Source organism: Carcharhinus amblyrhynchos, chromosome 1 (genome assembly GCF_965287045.1).
Source record: "Carcharhinus amblyrhynchos chromosome 1, sCarAmb.v2.hapA, whole genome shotgun sequence".
Taxonomy (NCBI): domain Eukaryota; kingdom Metazoa; phylum Chordata; class Chondrichthyes; order Carcharhiniformes; family Carcharhinidae; genus Carcharhinus; species Carcharhinus amblyrhynchos.
In genome coordinates this window covers 176977399-176996618 of record NC_137324.1, presented here as the reverse complement: position 1 = coordinate 176996618, position 19220 = coordinate 176977399, and the positions used below count along the sequence as shown (strand labels likewise).

Sequence of the window (19220 nt, the reverse complement as noted above, 5' to 3'; positions counted from 1 at the left end):
TGAACATTATATTAGTAATGGTTGAGATGAGCGCCAGGAAAATTCCTTGCATGTCGGAATGTGATGGCGCATCTTTAGTGTGAGAAACACATTCAGGCCTCACCGTTTCATCGTTGCCTTGAGGTTTCTCGGGTGTTTTTTACAAACGAGTGTTTCCAGTAACTTTGAGCAAAACGCACACAATGCCAAAAGCAAAATCTTTTCATTTATGTAGCACCTTTTTAACACAGGAAGCCCTCCTCAGGTGCTTTACCAAAGCCTGATCAAGCAGAATATGACACCAGATCACGCGACGGGATGTTAAGGCAAATGCTCAAATACTTGGCTAATGAGGTCAACTTTAAGGAATTGCTCAAACAAGGAAAGAGAGTTTTGGGATTCCAGAGCTTGGGGCCCAGGCAGCTGAAGATACGGCCGTCAAGAGTGGAACGATTAAAATCAGTGATGCAGAGTGCTGTAGGACTGAGAGATCCCAGAGACCGGGGAGGAGGCAAGAATGAAGATTTGGAAATTAAACCCAATGATATAATTTGCAATAATGATTGCACGCACACACTGGTCGCGCTCGTGCCCCCTGGTTAGGGAATACCTCCCATGTAACTGGATGTTGGGTCCTTTCTCCCCAAGACACCTTGTGCAGGCAACACCATGAAAGAAAGGCCAATAGATTCAAACCAGACTGACCCCAATGGACCATGTTCATCCTGGACTTGTACTTGGCCTGGCTCAGCAGCAGATGAAAGCCCTCTCAATGTCTGCCGTTATTAAATAGCTATAATTTATTTCCTGCTTCTGTAGCCACCAGGGCCTCACAGTGGTTTGCACTGCTGCGTCACACCACCAGACATCCGGGCTCAATTCACAGCTTAGGTCACTGTCTGTGTGGAGTTTGCACGTTCTCCCTGTGTGTGTGTGTGTGGGTTTCCTCCGGGTGCTCCGGTTTCCTCCCACAGTCTGAAAGATGTGCTGGTTAGTGGATTGGCCATGCTAAATTCTCCCTCCGTGTAGCCGAACAGGCGCCGAAGTGTGGGATTTCCCCAGTAACTTTGTTACAGTGTTAATGTCAGCCTGCTTGGGACATGAATAAATAAACTTCAGTTTTTCCCATTTGAAGAGTAATTCTGAATTTCAATGTGTTATTCATCCCTGAATTTTGTTGGAAGAATCTGTGGTTGACAAGTCTTTAAAAGGCCAGCGCTCTTTTTCATTTAACCAACAGTGACTAAGGGCACAATTTATCAAGACATGTACGTTCTGACAAATGGCTGTAACCACCTGGGCTGATTTGTTTGCATTGGTCTCATCCAGCCTTTTCACATGGGTGGGGACCTCATAGAGTCCTACAGTGTAGAAGGAGGCCATTTGGCCCATCAAGTCTTCACTGACCACAATCCCATGCAGGTCCTCTCCCCATAACCCCACGTATTTACTCTGCTAATCCCCCTGATACTAACAGGCAATTTATCACGGCCAATCCACCTAACTCGCATATCTTTCGGACTGTGGAGGAAACCAGAGCACGCGGAGGAAACCCACGCAGACATGGGGAGAACGTGCAGATTCCTCACAGACAGTGACCCGAGCAGGGAATCGAACCCGGGTCCCTGGAGCTGTGAGGCAGCAGTGCTAACCACTGTGCCACCCTTTCCAAAACTTTTCTCAATTTAAGGGGTTGATGAGTGAATTTTGGAAAGATAAAGTTTGGCACATCATGAATTAAGTGTAAAAAGAAGAAACTTGCTGAGCAAAGTAATACGATCATAATTAAAGATGAGTATTAATGTTAATGAGTGTGTGTGAGATTTAACAGCTCCCTCCTGGCCTCTGTACTCTCTGTCACACTCACCCTCTGTGTGTGAATGAGTGTGTTTGATAGTCTGTGAGGGCAAGAATCCTGATACTGAGAGTTAGCCCACTGTACCCCCCAATTTTCTCCCCATCCCCCACACTCAGCACCCCGTCTGGAAGCCAGTTCTGATAGCCCTTACCCCCTGTAAGGGGGCAATCTAGAATAAGAGGCTAAAGGTATGGGTTGAGAGGCGGTAGACTTAAAACGGAGGTGAGGAGGAATTATTACTTAGAGAGGGTGGTGAATCTGTGGAACTCGCTGCCCTGTAGCGCGGTGGAGTGTGAATCATTGAATAGTTTCAAGAAGGAGATAGATATATTTCTGATTTTTTTTCTTAGAAATGGGATATGGGGAACAGGTGGGGAGGTGAACTTGAGATCAGGAAGTGAATAGCCATGATCTGATTGAATGCGGAGCAGGCTCGAAGGGGTGCATTTGCCTTCTCCTGCCCTTGATTCCGATGTTCCTATCCGTTTATTGCTTATTCAGTAGCAAACATGGGGAAGAAATAGCCCTCAAGCCACGTGTTGGATAAACTGGTTTACAGAGAGTGAACAGCAGAGAAGTAGACCAGTGAACCCAACAGGTCAATGCTGATGTTTCTGCTTCATTGGAGTTTCCTCCCATTCTACGTAATCTTATCTCACCTATATCCTTCTACTCCTTTTCCCTGTAAATGTATCTATATTACTCATCTCCACTTCTTAGGTGGTAGTGAGTTCCACATTCTCACTACTCTGGGCAAAACATTTCTCCGAAATTCCTACGAATTAATTTTTTATAAATGGGAATTTTTTGAATCCAGACATTAATTGTTTTAAATCTTAGTTTGTTTCTAATTTTAACCTGTTCATGTTGTGGTTTTAATTATTTCCTGGTGCATTCTCCATGCCAATGCAGTATCCTTTTCTCAAGCAGCATAGATTGTTGCTGCCTGTGAAATTGTGCATTCTTGCATCCCTCCTTTTCAACTGTACTCAAAAGCATGTCTCTTTTCAACTGTACTCAAAAGTTCTGTACTACCAAGGGTCCAGTAGTCCAATCCTTTAGTCATGCAGTATAAATTGTGACTCCCTTCAGGTTTGTTGTTCTTGTGTTCTGTCCTGATGAGTTCAAGATGAAAAACTTCCAACAAAATAACACTCTTTAGAAATCCTCAAGTTTTACACTACAAGCAGCTAATTGGTTTTATTTAGTTTTGATTATCCAACTCATTTTGTCTTTTCAAAAAGAAATGAGAGGGAAGAAATTGTATATTCGAAATACATATCACACAGTGCAGAAGCAGCCATTCAACCCATCGGGTTTACACCGACTCTGACCAGAGTATCTTACCTAGGCCCTCTTTCCCTGTCCCGTCCCCGTAGCCCATGGCCAAAGCATCTAACCCGCACATCTTTGGACTGTGGGAGGAAACTGGAGCACCCGGAGGAAACCCACACAGACATGGGGAGAATGTGCAAACTCTGCACAGATGGTGACCCAAGGCCGGAATTGAACCCGGGTCCCTGGCACTGAGGCTGCAGCGCTAACCCACTGTGCCTGCCTAATGTGTGTAAGGAAAATATCTGGCTTTAGATGACATGTTTTTGAAAGTCTTTTTGTTGCAGTCTTTGGGAGGCTAAATGCGTAAATATTGGAACAGGATTTCTTCAACTATATTCCTACTTTTTATTTTGTTATTCAAACAGTTCTCCGTGTTCCTTGGAGTGATTTTCTTCCTGGAACTCACCGCTGGGGTCCTGGCTTTTGTCTTCAAAGACTGGATCAGAGATCAGCTTAACTTCTTCATTAACAAGAATATCAGAGCGTATAGAGATGACATTGATCTCCAGAATCTTATCGATTTCACACAGGAATACGTAAGTACTTTGTTCCGGGATTTAAGGAATCTGAAAGTCACACTGAGCCATTTTGGGAAAGAGTAAAGTTGCCTCGAGAGGCTGCAGTAGCTTTGGGTCAACCTGGGAATTGCCCTGGGAGGAGTGTGGTGAAGATTCATCAGAATGTTAGCAGGCCCGCAATGGTTAAATTATAAGAAGAGATACCCATTGGAATACATAAAGGTAAAAGGTGATTAGATTGAAGATTTTTTGTGTTTTGGAAGGAATTAGTAGGAGAGATGGAGAGGTTGGAGCAGACACAAACTTTCCCCAATTGGAGAAGCACAGGACAAGGAGAGACAAACTTACAATCGGATCCAGGAAACATTAATATTACAATCCTGTCATAATGAGGTACCTACTGTAGCTGTAACTGAGAGAAACATAGGAGCAGGAGGAGGCCATTTGGCCCCTCGAGCCTGCTCTGCCATTCATCACGATCATGGCTGATCATCCAACTCAATAACCTAATCCTGCTCTCACCTCCTCGCACTTGGGGTAAATGGGATCAAAGGTTATATCCAACCACCTCTTGAATACATTCAATATTTTGGCATCAACTACTTCCTGTGGTAATGAATTCCACAGGCTCATCATTCTTTGGGTGAAGAAATGAGTTCTTGTCTCCGTTCTAAAAGATCTACCCCGAATCCTCAGATTGTGAGCCCTGGTGCTGGACTCCCCCACCATCGGGAACATCCTCTCTACATCTACCCTGTCTAGTCCTGTTAGAATTTTATAAGTGTCTGAGATCCCCCCCCCCTCAGTTGTCTGAACTGCAGCGAAAACAATCTTAACCTAGTCAATCTCTCCTTATACACCAGTCCCGCTATCCCCGGAATCAGCCTGGTTAATCTTTGGTGCACTCCCTCAAGAACATCCTTCCTCAGAAAAGGAGACCAAAACTGCACACAATATTCTAGATGTGGCCTCAGCAAGGCCCTGTATAATTTCAACAACACATCCCTCTGTTCCTGCACTGGAAACCAACCTGTTGATAATTGGGAAAAGATTCAGGCATTATTCTAAAGTATACATGAGAAGTGGTTTGCGCCTGCCTAGAGGGGAGGAGAAGGCAGTCTGTGCCCATGTTCTCTGGACTTTGTGAATAAACTTATGTTGAGGAAAAAATTGGTTCCAGATTCCTCCTGTAACTCAGTAAATAAGACACAAATTATAACATGCTCAGGAGAGATGTTAGGAGACCTGGAAGCATGGAACTCTTGCGCAAAAATCAGCAGAGGCCAGCTCAGTCAATTTGAAATCTCAGATCAATTGATTTTGCTGGAGTTTGGAATCTCTGCAGTGCAGAACAAGGCCATTTGGCCCATCAACTCTGCACTGACTCTCTGACAGAATATCTTGCCCTATCCCTGTAAGTGGAGTCTGCAGAAGGATCTAGATAGGCTGGGCGAATGGGCCAGGAACTGGCAAATGGAATTTAATGTTGGCAAATGTGAGGTTGTCCACTTTGGTCGGAATAATGGTAGGAAGGACTATTACTTACGTGGCGAAAAACTGCAACATGCGACAGTGCAGAGGGACCTCGGGGTCCTTGTGCATGAGTCGCAAAAACTCAGCCTGCAGGTGCAGCAGGTGGTCAGGAAGGCGAACGGGATGCTGGCCTTCATAGCGAGGGGGATTGAATGTAAAAGTAGGGAGGTCTTGCTGCAGTTGTATAGGGCACTGGTGAGGCTGCAGCTGGAGTACTGTGTGCAGTTTTGGTCGCCGCACTTATGCAAGGATATTTTGGCCTTTGAGGGAGTGCAGAGGAGGTTTACTAGGCTGATACCGGAGTTGAGGGGGTTGAACTATGAGGAGAGGCTGAATAATCTAGGCTTGTACTCGTTAGAGTTTAGAAGAATGAGGGGAGATCTCATTGAGACGTATAAGATGTTGAATGGGTTGGATAGGATAGAGGTGGAGAGACTCTTCCTGCTCGGAAAGGACAGTAGGGCTAGAGGGCACAGCCTCAGGATAAAGGGGGGGCGGTTTAGAATGGAGTTGAGGAGGAACTTCTTCACTCAAAGGGTGGTGAATCTCTGGAATTCTCTGCCCGTTGAAGTGGTGGAGGCTGCCTGGCTCAATATTTTTAAGATGTGGGTTGATAGGTTTTTGATAGGCAAGGGGATTAAGGGTTATGGGGAGAGGGAGGGAATGTGGAACTGAGCCACGACAGATCAGCCATGATCTTATTGAATGGCGGGGCAGGCTCAAGGGGCTAGATGGCCTACTCCTGCTCCTATTTCTTATGTTCTTATAAGTAATCCCATACACTAATCCAACTAATCTGCTCACCCTGGGGCATTGTAAGGGGCCATTTTTCAATGGTCAGTCCACCTAACCTGCACATCTTTGGATCCAAGAAAACAGATGGAGTCTTAAAACTGGAGGGGATAGGTTTAAGGTGAGAGGAGAGAGATACAAAAGTGTCCAGAGGGGCCATTTTTTCACACAGATGGTGATGAGTGTCTGGAACAAGCTGCCAGAGGCAGTAGTAGAGGCGGGTAGAACTTTCTTTTTTGAAATGTATTTAGACAGTTACGTGGCTAAAATGGGTTTAGAGGGATATGGCCCAAATGTGGGCAATTGGGATTAAATTAGGAGCTTTAAAAAAAAAGGGCAGCATGGACAAGTTGGGCCAAAAAGGCCTGTTTTCATGTGTAAATTCTGACCTCTTGTTCCAATGCCCCTGTACCTAGACGTGGCTGAAGTTGAAATGTGGGCGGTGTGAAGACAACATAAATGAAGAGGTTGAGTTTTGAGAAGAAGGTAGAATGTTCTTAACTGAACCCTGCCCACAAAATACGGACAAGCAATGATTACTGTCTTGGTACCTTTTGGTCTTGCATCGTCACAGTTATTGGACAAGTTCAGTTGTAGCATTTCAAGTTTGGATTGAAGATTGTTGTAACGTGATTGAATGTGCATATTTAGTTTGAAGCTCACAAAAGTGGTGAGATTTGAATCCATGTTAACCACCACCTTTTTCTAAATCCAGTGGCAATGCTGTGGTGCCCATAGTGCAGATGATTGGAACTTGAATATTTACTTCAATTGTACAGATAACAACACGAGTCGGGAGCGCTGCGGAGTACCCTTTTCCTGCTGTACAAAAGACCCCACGGTAAGGCAGCTGTGTAAAGTGGTTAAAAAGAAAAATTACCTCAACTGGCAGGCAGTAGGTGCTCTTAAAGCAGAAACATAGCAGCAATAATTTGCAGGAGTGTTTCAGAGAACAAAAGCTTGGACAAAGAACCAAGTTTGAAGATTGTCGTAAAGGATGAGTGAGGGAGGTTTGGGGAGGGAATTCTGAGCATACGGGCCTATACTGCTGACTGCGCAACAATGTAGGAGTGATTAAAATCAGAGGTGTGAATAAGGCCAGAATCAAAGCAGTCTGGAAATTTCCATGGGCTGGAGAGTTAGAAGTTTACAGAGGTTGGGGCACAGCCATAAGAGGTTTGAAAATGTAGAGGCAATGTAAAAATAGAAGTGAACAGGCAAAAATGTGAGGTGACAAATGTGGTTGGCCAAGGCAAAAATGTGAGGAATGTTCAAGGAAAGAAACCCTGGAGATGCAGAACGTTCGCAATGAAAACAGAAAATCATGGAATCGTGCAGTTGGTTCTATCCTGGTAAGAAGTCTCTCAACACCAGATTAAAGTCCAACAGGTTTATTTGGAATCACGAGCTTTCGGAGCACTGCTCCTTCATCAGGTGAGTGGAGGTTTGGGTTCACAAACACGGCATATATAGACAAAGACACAATTGCAAGATAATTACAGATTGAGATGTGAAGAATGATTGATTGAGAATGCGAATCTTTACAGGTCCACCCATTCTTCACATTCCAATCTGTAATTATCTTGGAGCCATGTCTTTGTCTATATATGCCGTGTTTTATGAACTAACCTCCAGTCATCTGATGGAGTAGCATTCCAAAAGCTCGTGATTCCAAATAACTCCGGACTTTAACCTGGTGTTGTGAGACTTCTTACTGAGCGTACCCCAGTCCAACGCCGGCATCTCCACCTCAGGTTCTGTCCTATTAATTTAACAGCACTGCCAATACCCTGAACACACCCGATGCTCTCCTCTGAGCTAGAATTGTCCTTGGAATAGATTTGTTTTCTGGATTTGGGACCAATGTTCAAGTCCCTGTTGTGATCTTCGAACCTAGACCTGGAACCCTGACAGAATATTAAATTGCTATTTAGTCAATTAAACACTTAAAATGGACAGAAAGAGAAAGCAATAAAGCAAGTCTGTTGTGTACGTGGAATGCTGCATTGTTGGAGTTGCTGTCTTTTGGATGAGATGTTGACCCAAAGTCCTATCTACTTTCTTGAGGAAATAAGAGATCCCTTGGCACTATTTAGAAGATGATCAGTGGTGTCCTCACTGGTGTCCTGACCAATGTTTATGTCTTAACTAACATCACAGAAAAAACAGATTCCTTGGCCATTAATGTATTGCTGTTTTGTTCGCAAATTGCGTACTGTGTGCAAATTGACTGGCAGGAGGCAGCACGGTGGCACAGTGGTTAGCAGTGCTGCCTCGCAGCACCAGAGACCCGGGTTCAATTCCAGCCTCAGGTCACTGTCTGTGTGGAGTTTGCACATTCTCCCCGTGACTACGTGGGTTTCCTCCGGGTGCTCTGGTTTCCCCCCTCAGTCCAAAGATATCCAGATTAGGTTGACTAGCCATGCTAATAGTGTCAGGGGGATTAGCAGGGTAAATATGAGGGGTTACGGTGAGAGGGCCTGGGTGGTATTGTGGTCAGTGCAGACTTGATGGGCCACATGGCGGCCTCCTGTAGGATTCTATGATAGTTCCTACCTTACAACAAAAACTGAACTTTTTCCTTTGCTGGAACGTACTTTTAACTGTCTTGAGGTCATGAAAGATATTATTAGAGAAGATCGATCTTTGTTACAAATTCATCCCTGTCGGATGGTCAAATACTGAAAATATAATACACCTCCACTTGGGTATTTTATATTAATGTAATATAGTATAAATATGTTACAAATATATGGCTGTAATGTTGGTCAAAACGTATTTAATTCATGTGGTAAAGCTTATGTTTGCTAACGGTTAACGTTGTTTCAATGTTTTTTTTTCAGGAGGATGTCATTAACACTCAGTGTGGTTATGATGTGAGATTGAAGGAGGTGAGTGGAAAGGTTGGTAGAATCAAGGACTGAAGGGATTTTGATGCTGAACGTTAAATGAGCTTCTCTCGTTTCATTATCTGTGTACGTGATGCATTTAGAATGTAGATGTTTGGCTGGTTGTATACAGTGACACCGCTATTTCCAGCCATCGTGGGTAATCCACCTCTAAATCTCTAATTTGGAAACCACGAGTGTGGGTGACCTGGACTGATTTTCCACACGTCATTTATATTTTCTAACTATTCCCCATTTTCTCTGGACGAGTAAATCTGCTTTTACAGAGATGCTCACTGTAGTTTCAGTAATAATCCTCAACACCAGTGCCCCACAAGCCTATGTTCTCAGCCCCTTACTAAACTCCTTATACACCTACGACTGTGGCCAAATTCCCCTCTAATTCAACTTTCAAGTTTGCTGATGACACCTCCATTGTGGGTCAAATCTCAAACAAAGACAAGATGGAGTACAGGAATGAGATAGAGAATCTGGTGAACTGGTGCGGTGACAATCTCTCCCTCAATGTCAACAAAACGAAGGAGATTGTCATCAACTTCAGGAAGTGTAGTGGAAGACATGATCCTGTCTACATCAATGGGGATGATGTAGAAATGGTGGAGAACTTCAAGTTTTTAGGTGTCCAGATCACCAACAACCTGTCCTGGTCCCCCCATGCCGACACTATAGTTAGGAAAGATCAACAATGCCTCTACTTTCTCAGAAGACTAAGGAAATTTGGCGGGTCAGCTACAACTCTCTCCGAATGCGTCCTAGCAAGGCTAGGAATCTTTATGATGATCCAAAGAAGCAACAGGGGGTGGGTGTTGAATGCTGAGCCTGTTGATGCATTAGGGGGTGGTCTATGTGTATTAAAGCCGGGGCTAATTTGGATAAAGCAGAGATTCAAGTGAAGCTGCCATCCCTGTTGAGACAGCTCCGGTTTTCCTGGTTGAAGTTATTAAAGAGGGTGGACGTTGTACTTGGCAAGTTTTTTAATGTTGCTGAAACTTGACTCTCTGGAAAAATTGCCGTCGAGAACCTACATTGCCAAAGTGGAGAAATCAATGCCAGATTACAAAACTGTGGAAGATTGGCACTGAAGAGTAAGCTGATTTTATGGGTGACTTTAAACTTAAACCGTTGCTTATGCACCATTTGCAAAAATCCGGGGCTTTCAAAGGATGGCATTTCTCTCAGTGACACGGAAATCCAATCATAACGCATGGATCAATAGGAACATCTTTGAGGATTGGTTTAACCATCATTTTCTGGCGAGTATCTGAGATTAGTGCAGTGGAAACAATTCTGCATTTAAAGCAGTGTTACTCCTCAACAATGCTCCTGGTCATCTAACCATCCTTGATGACATCAAAGTAATGTTTTCCCAACACTACCTCAATACTGCAAACCATGGACCAGAGGGTAATTGCATTCTTTAAAGCTGATCTGTCCAGGCCCTAAGGACAACTGACAAAGAGGGTGGATCAACTCTCCGAGAACTCTGGAAGGCCTTCAACATTTACCATTTAGTTAAAAACAGAGCCGAGGCATGGAATAAAGTCTCACAATCAGTGGGTGAGTTGCTCACCACAGGATTCCTAGCCTTTGACTTGCTCTTCATAGAATCATAGAATCCCTACAGTGCAGAAGGAGGCCATTCAGCCCATCGAGTCTGCACCCACCACAATCCCAATTCCTGTAACCTCACATATTTACCCTATTAATCGCCTGGCACTAGGATCAATTTAGCACGGCCAATCAACCTAACCTGCACATCTTTGGAGTGTGGGAGGGAACCAGAGCACCCGGAGGAAAACCACACTGACACGGGGAGAATGTGCAAATTCCACACAGTGATCCAAGCTGGGAATCGAACCTGGGTCCCTGGTGCTGAGAGGCAGCTGTGCTAACCACTGTGCCACTGCATAGAGTCTTCTAGTCTTTTTGATGCAGCTGAATCTAATGTGACACTCACTCCATGATATTTGCTTTACTTGTAGGTCCTTGAGCAACAGAATTATATTCACACTAAAGGTTGTGTGGGACAGTTTGAGAAATGGCTCCAGGATAATCTGACCGTGGTTGCAGGAATATTTATTGGTATTGCATTGTTGCAGGTAAGGGTTGATGTCGTGTTATCTTGTGCCTGCTTCATGTATTTTCAAACCCCTCCGTGGCCTCATCCCTACCCAATCTCTGTAGCCTCTTCGAGCTCCACAATAAGAACGTAAGAAATAGGAGCAGGAGTAGGCCATCTAGCCCTTCGAGCCTGCCCCGCCATTCAATAAGACCATGGCTGACCTGAAGTGGATCAGTTTCACACCACCCTTTGAAGAAGTTCCTCCTCAACTCCAATCTAAACTGCAGCCCCCCCGCCCCCCCCACCCACCACTGCCACCACTTATTTTGAGGCTGTGCCCTCTAGTTCTGCTATCCTTTCTAAGTGGGAAGAATCTCTCTACCTCTAATCCTCCAGGATCCCTGTGTTCCTTTTAATTCTGATCTCTTCAACATCACTGCACCATTTGGCAGCCAAGCTTTTAGCTGTAAGGCCCCAAATTCAAATCTTTGGTCACCTGTCCTAATTTTTCCTTGTATGGCTTGATCATAGAACCCCTGTAGTACAGAAGGGACCATTCAGCCCATCACGTCTGCACCGGCTCTTTGACAGAGTATCCCACCCCAGGCCTCTCCCCTGGCCTATCCCTGTAGCCCCACGTTTCCCATAGCTAATCCATCTTGACTGCATATCTTGGACAAGATAAGAGGTCATGTGACATCATCAGGTTACAATCCACCAGGTTTATCTGAGATCACAAGCTTTTGGAGCGCTGCTCCTTCCTCAACTTATTTACCCCAGTCCAACACTGGCACCTCCACATCTTGGGAAGCTAAGGGGCAATTTAACATGGCCAATCCCACCCAACCTCCTCATCTTAGGACTGTGGGAGGAAACCCACGCAGACACAGGGAAAATGTGCAAACTCCACAAACAGTGACCCAAGGCTGGATTCGAACCTGGGTCCCTGGCGCCACGAGGCAGCTGTGCTAACCACCATGCTGCCCATTAATTCTTGTCCTTATTGCAAAATGAAAGATTATGTCAAGTTTTATTTGATAATCTCTCTCATGAAGTACCTTGCGATGTTTTAATTATGTTGGGGTGCTATATAAATGCAAGCTGCAGTTCAGTTTTATAATGTGTGATCTCTCTAGAGAGTGATTTTTTTTTTTAAAAGGTTATTTCATGGGACATGGGGGTCGCTGGTGGGCCAGTATTTAGTGCCTACCCCACTTGGCCTTGAACTGAGCGACTTGCTGAGTCATTTGAGTCCTGTGGCACTGGAGTCACATGTAGGCCAGGCCAGATAAGGACAGCAGATTTCCTTCCCTAAAGGATATTAGTGAACAAGATGGGTTTTTCCGACAATCGACAATGGTTTCGTGGTCATCAGTAGATTCGTAATTCCAGATTATTTTTATTGAATTCAAATTCCATCATCTGCTGTGGCTGGATTTGAACCTGGGTTCCCTAGAACATTAGCTAAGTTTCTGGATTAATAGTCTAGCGATTAGATAATACCACTAGACCATCGCCCCCCCGACATTATGTGCTTGTATTATACGATTCAGGCTGATTTCGTTGCAGCGTTATTAAAGGAAATGTGTGTTCCTCAGAGGCTGGCCAATACCGTGGTGTGGAAAAAATATATTTTTTTCTCTGTTCTGAGCCTGATCCAATTTGGAGAGCTAGCATCAGTGTTTCCTCACTAATTCTAAATAAAATTCCTTTGACATCCGCTGTCGTTCCTGGGGGACAGGGCTGCGCAGTATTTACTCAGTTTTCTCACTCAAAGATCCTGAGAGTGGGCGGTGAGCAGAGTGAAAATGAAACTCGAGAATGTCAATACCGCGCTGTAAATGTCAGAGAGTTACAGCGCAGAAGGAAGCCACTCAGCCCATCGTCTCTGTGCCGCCTCTCCGAATGGGCAGTTTCCCAACTGCCATCAGCCTGCCTCCTTCTCCTACCCCCCACCCCCCCGCCTCCCAGTAACAGGGGAGGCAGTGGGACTAGTAACCCAGAGACTTGAGGTAATGCTTGGGGAAAACCCAGGTTCGAATCCTGGATGGTGGAATTTGAATTTAGAGGTTTACAGGAAACAAGCCCTTCGGCCCAACTTGTCCATACTGCCCTTTTTGTTTTTTAAAAGCCTCGTAAGCTAGTCCCAATTGCCAGCATTTGGCCCACACCCCTCTATCCCCATCTTACCCATGTAACTATCTAAATGCTTTGTAAAAGATACAATTTAACCCACCTCTGCAGTCCGTTCCAGACACTCACCACCCTGTGTGAAAAAATTGCCCCTGTGGACACTTTTTTTTTTGTGAAAGAAATTAGAATCTGGAATTAAAAAGTCCACTGATGACCATGAAAGTGTCAATTGTTGTAAGGGGAAAAAAAAACCCCATCTGGTTCACTAATGTCCTTACCCAGTCTGGCACTAATTGCCCTGAGGGCAATTAGGGATGGGCAATAAATGCTGGCCCAGCCAGCGACGCCCACGTACCAGGTAATGATCCAATTCCTTTTAGAGTTGATTGGTTATGAAGTGCTTTGAGATATCATGGTAGTTAAAGGTATTGTGTGAATGTGTCTAAAGCTTTAACTTGTTGATTCACTTCATTCTGTAGAATATGCTCTCTTTACCTCCCATTCCATGAGAGTGCCTGAGAAACATTGCCTTTGTTAATTCCACGGAATGAGATTCTTCCCGCTCAGAAAGGATAGCAGAACTAGAGGGCACAGCCTCAAAATAAGGGAGGGGCAGTTTAGATCAGAGTTGAGGAGGAACTTCTTCACTCAAAGGGTGGTGAATCTCTGGAATTCTCTGCCCGTTGAAGTGGTGGAGGCTACCTCGCTAAATATATTTAAGTCGCGGGTAGATAGGTTTCTGATAGACAAGGGAATTAAGGGTTATGGGGAGAAAGCGGGAAAGCGGAACTGAAGCACTTCAGATCAGCCATGATCTTATTGCATGGTGGGGCAGGCTCGAAGGGCTAGATGGCTCCTATTTCTTATGTTCTTATCATTATCCAAACATCTCTTGATCCCATGCTTCTGTCTCCAACACAGCCATAGAAACAGGGCATTTGGTGCAACTGGTCCTTGCTGGCATTTTTGCTTCACATGAGTTTGTTCCCAACCCCTCTTCATCTTACTCTATCAGTGTATCCACCTTCTATTCCTTCCGAGCTCGTGTGTTTATTCAGCTCTCCTCCTTCCTCCCCCTCACCCAAACACATCCATCCACAACATTCACCTCAACTACCCTGCAGGTAGCACGTTCCATGTTCTTGCCTCTCTCTGGGCATATGTGTTTCTCCTGAACAAGTTGATCGCTTTTACAAGTAATTATCTTACTTATGGCCTGTAGTTTTATTCTGCCCAACAAGAGGGGACATCTCTGACTACCTAATCAGTCCCCTCCATCATTCTAATGACTTCAGCCGGGTCTCTTCCTCCCCCCCCACCCTGGTTTGTCACTTCTCCAGAGAGAATCTGTTCAGTCCGAGGCATATAATCTGGTATTTATTTCATACTCGTTCTGTTAGTGCTGCGGGGCAAGAACTGTGCGTGTAATATCATGGAAATTAAAGTCTGCGCAAATTGGTAAAATTGTGGATAATGTGTTAAACTAATTTCCTTGCTGGAATCTGGGATAGCACGCCGGGAATGTTGCACACCACCTGTCTCCAACATTCTGATACTTTTTGTTCGGAGTGGACCAGGCAAACCCGAACCCATCTCCTTGTTGCCCCAAAATCCAATTCATGGTCCCACGCACGAGAGACAAATAAGATCTAAGCTGAGAAGATAAGGCGTTAAGCCCCACCTGGGGCTCAATCTGACACTTGATCCTGCTTTTTATTTTGGGAATTGCTGACGTCGCCAAGGATTTGCTGCCCATTCTGTTTTTTAAGAAACGCTGTGTCTACACGCGAGGAAATGCAACTAAATTGACCGTTCTTTGGCAAATGTGGGTTCCCATTAAATCATCTTGGACTCGATCTGCCTTTCCAAAACCATCCATTAGCTTAGAATTACTGACTTCTACTCTTGCTAATTATATTTTGGAATTACTGCTGTTAGGATAAACATCTGTTTTTTTTTCCCCCTTAAACACGCGGAAGCCGAGCTGGCTGGCCAGTTGTTCTGACCTATTTTGGAAAAGTGGCGTTAGCGTGGTTGTTTACCCAAAGCCTTTGATCGTTAAACACCAAACAACATCTCTTGTCAGCTCCCGCTGCTTTCCCTCCCAAGAACAGGCTCAGCCACAGCTGTTGGCTTGGCATGTATTCCTGTCACTGTGCGGGTCTCTCCAGCAAAACCCTTGTGAAAGTTCCCAGTGCTCCATACCTGCGCAGGTGCGCTCGCCAGCTCAGGGTATTCTTCCCGGAGGTTTGGTGACATGAGTAACTGGCTCGCCCAATCGAGAGTTTAATCCCCGCCCCATCTCCAAAATAATTTATTACAAATGAGCAAAGATGTACGAGAAAAGTGGAAAATGTGAAGAACACTAGGAGGCCAGGGAGTGTCTAACGAGAGAGACAGAACCATTCATCAGAACTTTTTGTCATAGATATGTTATCACTGTACCTCGCTCCACAGATGCTCCAGACTGGCTAAGTATTTCCGGCATTTTCTATTGTTTTAAATCTCAGAATCTCTCTCGGTTTCTCCCATTTATCATCTATTCCTTTGCCCTGTTTAACCTCCTCCCAATGCATCACCTCACACTTCTTGGAGTTGAATTCCACTTGACATTTTTCTGCCCATCTGATCAGTCCATTGGTATCTTTCTGCAGTTCACAGCTTCTCTCCTCACTACCAATGTTTGTGTTGTCTGCAAACTTGTTATCATTGAATCTCTGCAGTACAGGAGGAGGTCATTTGGCCCATCATGTCTGCACCAACCCTCCGACAGAGCATGTTAGGGTGGCACAGTGGTTAGCACTGCTGCCTCACAATACCAGGGAACTAGGTTCGGGTCACTGTGTGGAGTTTGTACGTTCTCCCTGTGTCTGTGTGGGTTTCCTCCGGGTGTTCCAGTTTCCTCCCACAGTCTGAAAGATGTGGTTAGGTACATTGGCCATGGTAAATTCTCCCTCAGTGTACCCAAACAAGTGCCGGAGTGTGGCGACTCGGGGATTTTCACAGTAACTTCATTGCAGTGTTAATGCAAGCCTACTTGTGACACTAATAAATAAACTTTACCCAGGCTCACTCCTTGCTCTATCCCCGTAACACAACACACGTACCCCACTAATCCACATAACCGACACACCTTTTAGATTGTGGGAGGAAACCCGAGCACCCAGAGGAAGCTCACGCAGACATGGGGAGAAGGTGCAAATTCCACACAGTCAGTGGCCCAAGCCAGGAATCAAACCTGGGTCTCTGGTACTAGTAAGGCAGCAGTGCTAACCACTCTACCACCATGCCACCCTTACATTATTCTCCCTACATTTGTCATATCATTAATGTATACCTCAAAAAGCACAGGACTGAGTACTGAGCCCTGTGTGCACTGCCGCCGCCGCCACCCTCCCCCAATCCCCCTGGAAACAGCCTCCCAGTTGCAAAAACACCTGCCTGCCATTACCTTCAGTTTGTGGCTGATAAGCCATCTTTGTCTCTAGTTTGCTACATTACCCTGGATCCCAGTGGGCTTTTATTTTGCCATGTCGGACTTTGTCAAAAACCGAATGGAAGGAAGAAAGATGGGAAGATGGATAAACACAGGAAGGGATGGAAGGATATGCTGATAGAGTGAGGTGTGGAGTAGGTTGGGAGGAGACCCTTGTGAAGCGTAAACCCAAGCACAGAGCAGTTGGGCCGAATGGCCTGTTTTTTGGTCCTGTCAATTCTACCTTTTATGCAGATGTGAGCCCTGGAAACTGGTGGCTGCATTTAAAACAAAAACTTCAAATCTCACTAACAATTTCATTGGATCCTGGTCACCTTTGGAAACTGATTTTGAAATGATTGTAATATTTGTACCCTGGTATTTAAAAATGCAACATGCCTTTAATCTCTCTCTCCATTTCAGATTTTTGGTATCTGCCTGTCTCAAAATCTGGTCAGTGATATTGAAGCAGTCCGAGCGAGCTGGTGATTTTACTGTCTCCCCCCCCCGCCACACAGAGTGAACGCAGCATGGGATTGAGACAGAACCACACTCTTTAAATGTCATTTACACCCCGAACCCTGTGATGTTCCAGGATAAGGGCGGGGACAGATGCACCTGATGCTTTGAGAAATGGATGCTCCCCGCCCCCTCCAACCCCACCCCCACCCGCGTTCCAAACAGTGTGACTACGGTTGGCTTCTTGCAGGATCAAGGCTGTTGTCACAAACCGTCCAGAGGAGATTCGATACTTGAGCATCTTCAGCGATAGTCCAGCTGATCGCGTCCTTCCTACTTTCCTACATGTTGGGTTGGACACAATGGGTATAACTAAAGATGTCAACGTGTAGGCGATATCTGTCCTGCATTTGAAAGCACAGAGTAAAAATGTCTCTCCCCTGACCCTGCACAGTGACAAACTCAGACTTTGCCCCCTTGTAAAATCTTGTTTTAAAAAATGACTGATCGTAGAACTTGGAGCGCAGGAGGAGTCCACCATGGTCAGACCAGTGCAAGCTCGTTACTGGGAGCCGTCAGCAGCGATGTTTTTTTCCCCTGGCCTCCCCCACTGCCCTGTTCCCCTCTGGTATCTGGTTTCGTTCTCCCCCCTCCTCCCAGGTGGAACCTTTGCAGCACCCTGAAACGTGAGACTGAGGGGGTAACAACACAGAGGAGGGACCACCACAGACTGACTCAGATGATTGAGTTTCATTGCCTATGACCAGAGGCAGTAATTTCTTTGTTTTTGTGAAGTTCTTTGCCAAACATCTGTCACACTTTTTTTTATATATATATATATCAAGTGGAAAAAGGGACAAATGTACCTTTTCTAATTCTGTTCCATGGTATTTTCCTCCTCTGAAACTTCCTTTCTGATGTAAATCAGTGAAAAGTTATAGTGTTATATGTAGATAAATGTCTTCAGTTAATAAATTTCTGTAGAAGCACAAGATAACCTAACACAAAGTTATTCATGGACATGTTTAAGGTTACTTTATAAAGTAAAGAACTATTGTAATATATTAACAAAATTGATGTACCAAAAGCGTTCGTACAAAGCATTTCAAAGAAATGCAAGGGATTGATCACTTGACTCACCCACTCAAATAACAACTGAAATAGTACAGTGGCCCCTTTTTTTACTTGCATTATAACCCAAGGTTATGGAGCAAAAACTGGGCGAGTTATCAAGAGAGAATGCATTTTCTGAGAGTTGTGTGTTCAGTATTGCTTAGTGCGAAGACTGTCATTTTTCCTCCTGTACTTTTGTTAATCCTGCTTGCATCCAGCTTCTGTGCCAGCTTTGGGTTTGATGTTAATGAGCATGTTTGACCAGCTGCCTTCTGTTTGCACAGTGTTGCATGATTATTTGCCGGGATATCTCTTGTTGAGCTAATGAGGAGTGTAAGAATTTACTCCACGTGTTCGCTCTCCCACGTTACACTGTGGCCTGATCAACCTAGGTCGCTGAATGATGCTGGTTGTGAGACCCACAGCGGATGAAGATGCTGTTTCAGTGAAATGTCACTGTACTGGTTTGTGGGTAGCAGTGACCCACTTTTAAATAAAAGGAACACTTTTGTATACTGATGTGTGTGTGCTTTCGAAATGCAGACTTTTCACATCAGCTGCGTAAAGTATCACAATTAGTTTCTCATAATAAGTCCTTGAAATATAACTGTAGGCATAAACGGGAGCTGTATGATAATCTAAAGCTCTGAAAAGGGAGCAAAAATACCTGCGCTGAACTTTGGACAAGAATAAAACTGCCAGAATAAAGAGAATATATATGTGTTTTGCTGCCCTTTTAAAGACTGGAAGATTAACACTTAAACTACTTTCAAAGTTTGTCAGAAGCTGAACCAGATGCTGGAAATATGCTGAAAGTTTAAAGTTTTTAAAAATATTTATTAGTCGCAAGTAAGGCTTACATTAACACTGCAACGAAGTTACTGTGCAGTTCTCCTAGTCGCCACACTCTGGTGCCTGTTCAGGTCAATGTACCTAACCAACATGTCTTTCAGACTGTGGGAGGAAACCCATTCAGACATGGGGAGAATGTGCAGATTCCACACAGGCTGTGACCCATGGCTGGAATCGAACCCAGCTCCCTGGCGCTGTG

At 44.8% G+C, this 19220-nt stretch overlaps 1 protein-coding gene across 2 annotated transcripts in view; it reads left to right on the top strand.

Moving 5' to 3' along the window:
• Window positions 1–18818, top strand: part of LOC145347832 (tetraspanin-5) — a 91833-nt gene extending 73015 nt beyond the window's left edge. Inside the window, exons 4-8 of one of the 2 annotated variants that reach the window (XM_080195736.1) lie at window positions 3541–3711; window positions 6734–6859; window positions 8862–8921; window positions 10910–11026; window positions 17021–18818. In XM_080195736.1, the coding sequence (XP_080051862.1) occupies window positions 3541–3711; window positions 6734–6859; window positions 8862–8921; window positions 10910–11026; window positions 17021–17086 (540 nt within the window). In that variant the 3' untranslated portion in view covers window positions 17087–18818. The remainder of the gene's footprint in view (window positions 1–3540; window positions 3712–6733; window positions 6860–8861; window positions 8922–10909; window positions 11027–17020) is intronic. The other variant, XM_080195745.1, reaches the window with a different exon arrangement.
• Window positions 18819–19220: the final 402 nt, after the last annotated feature.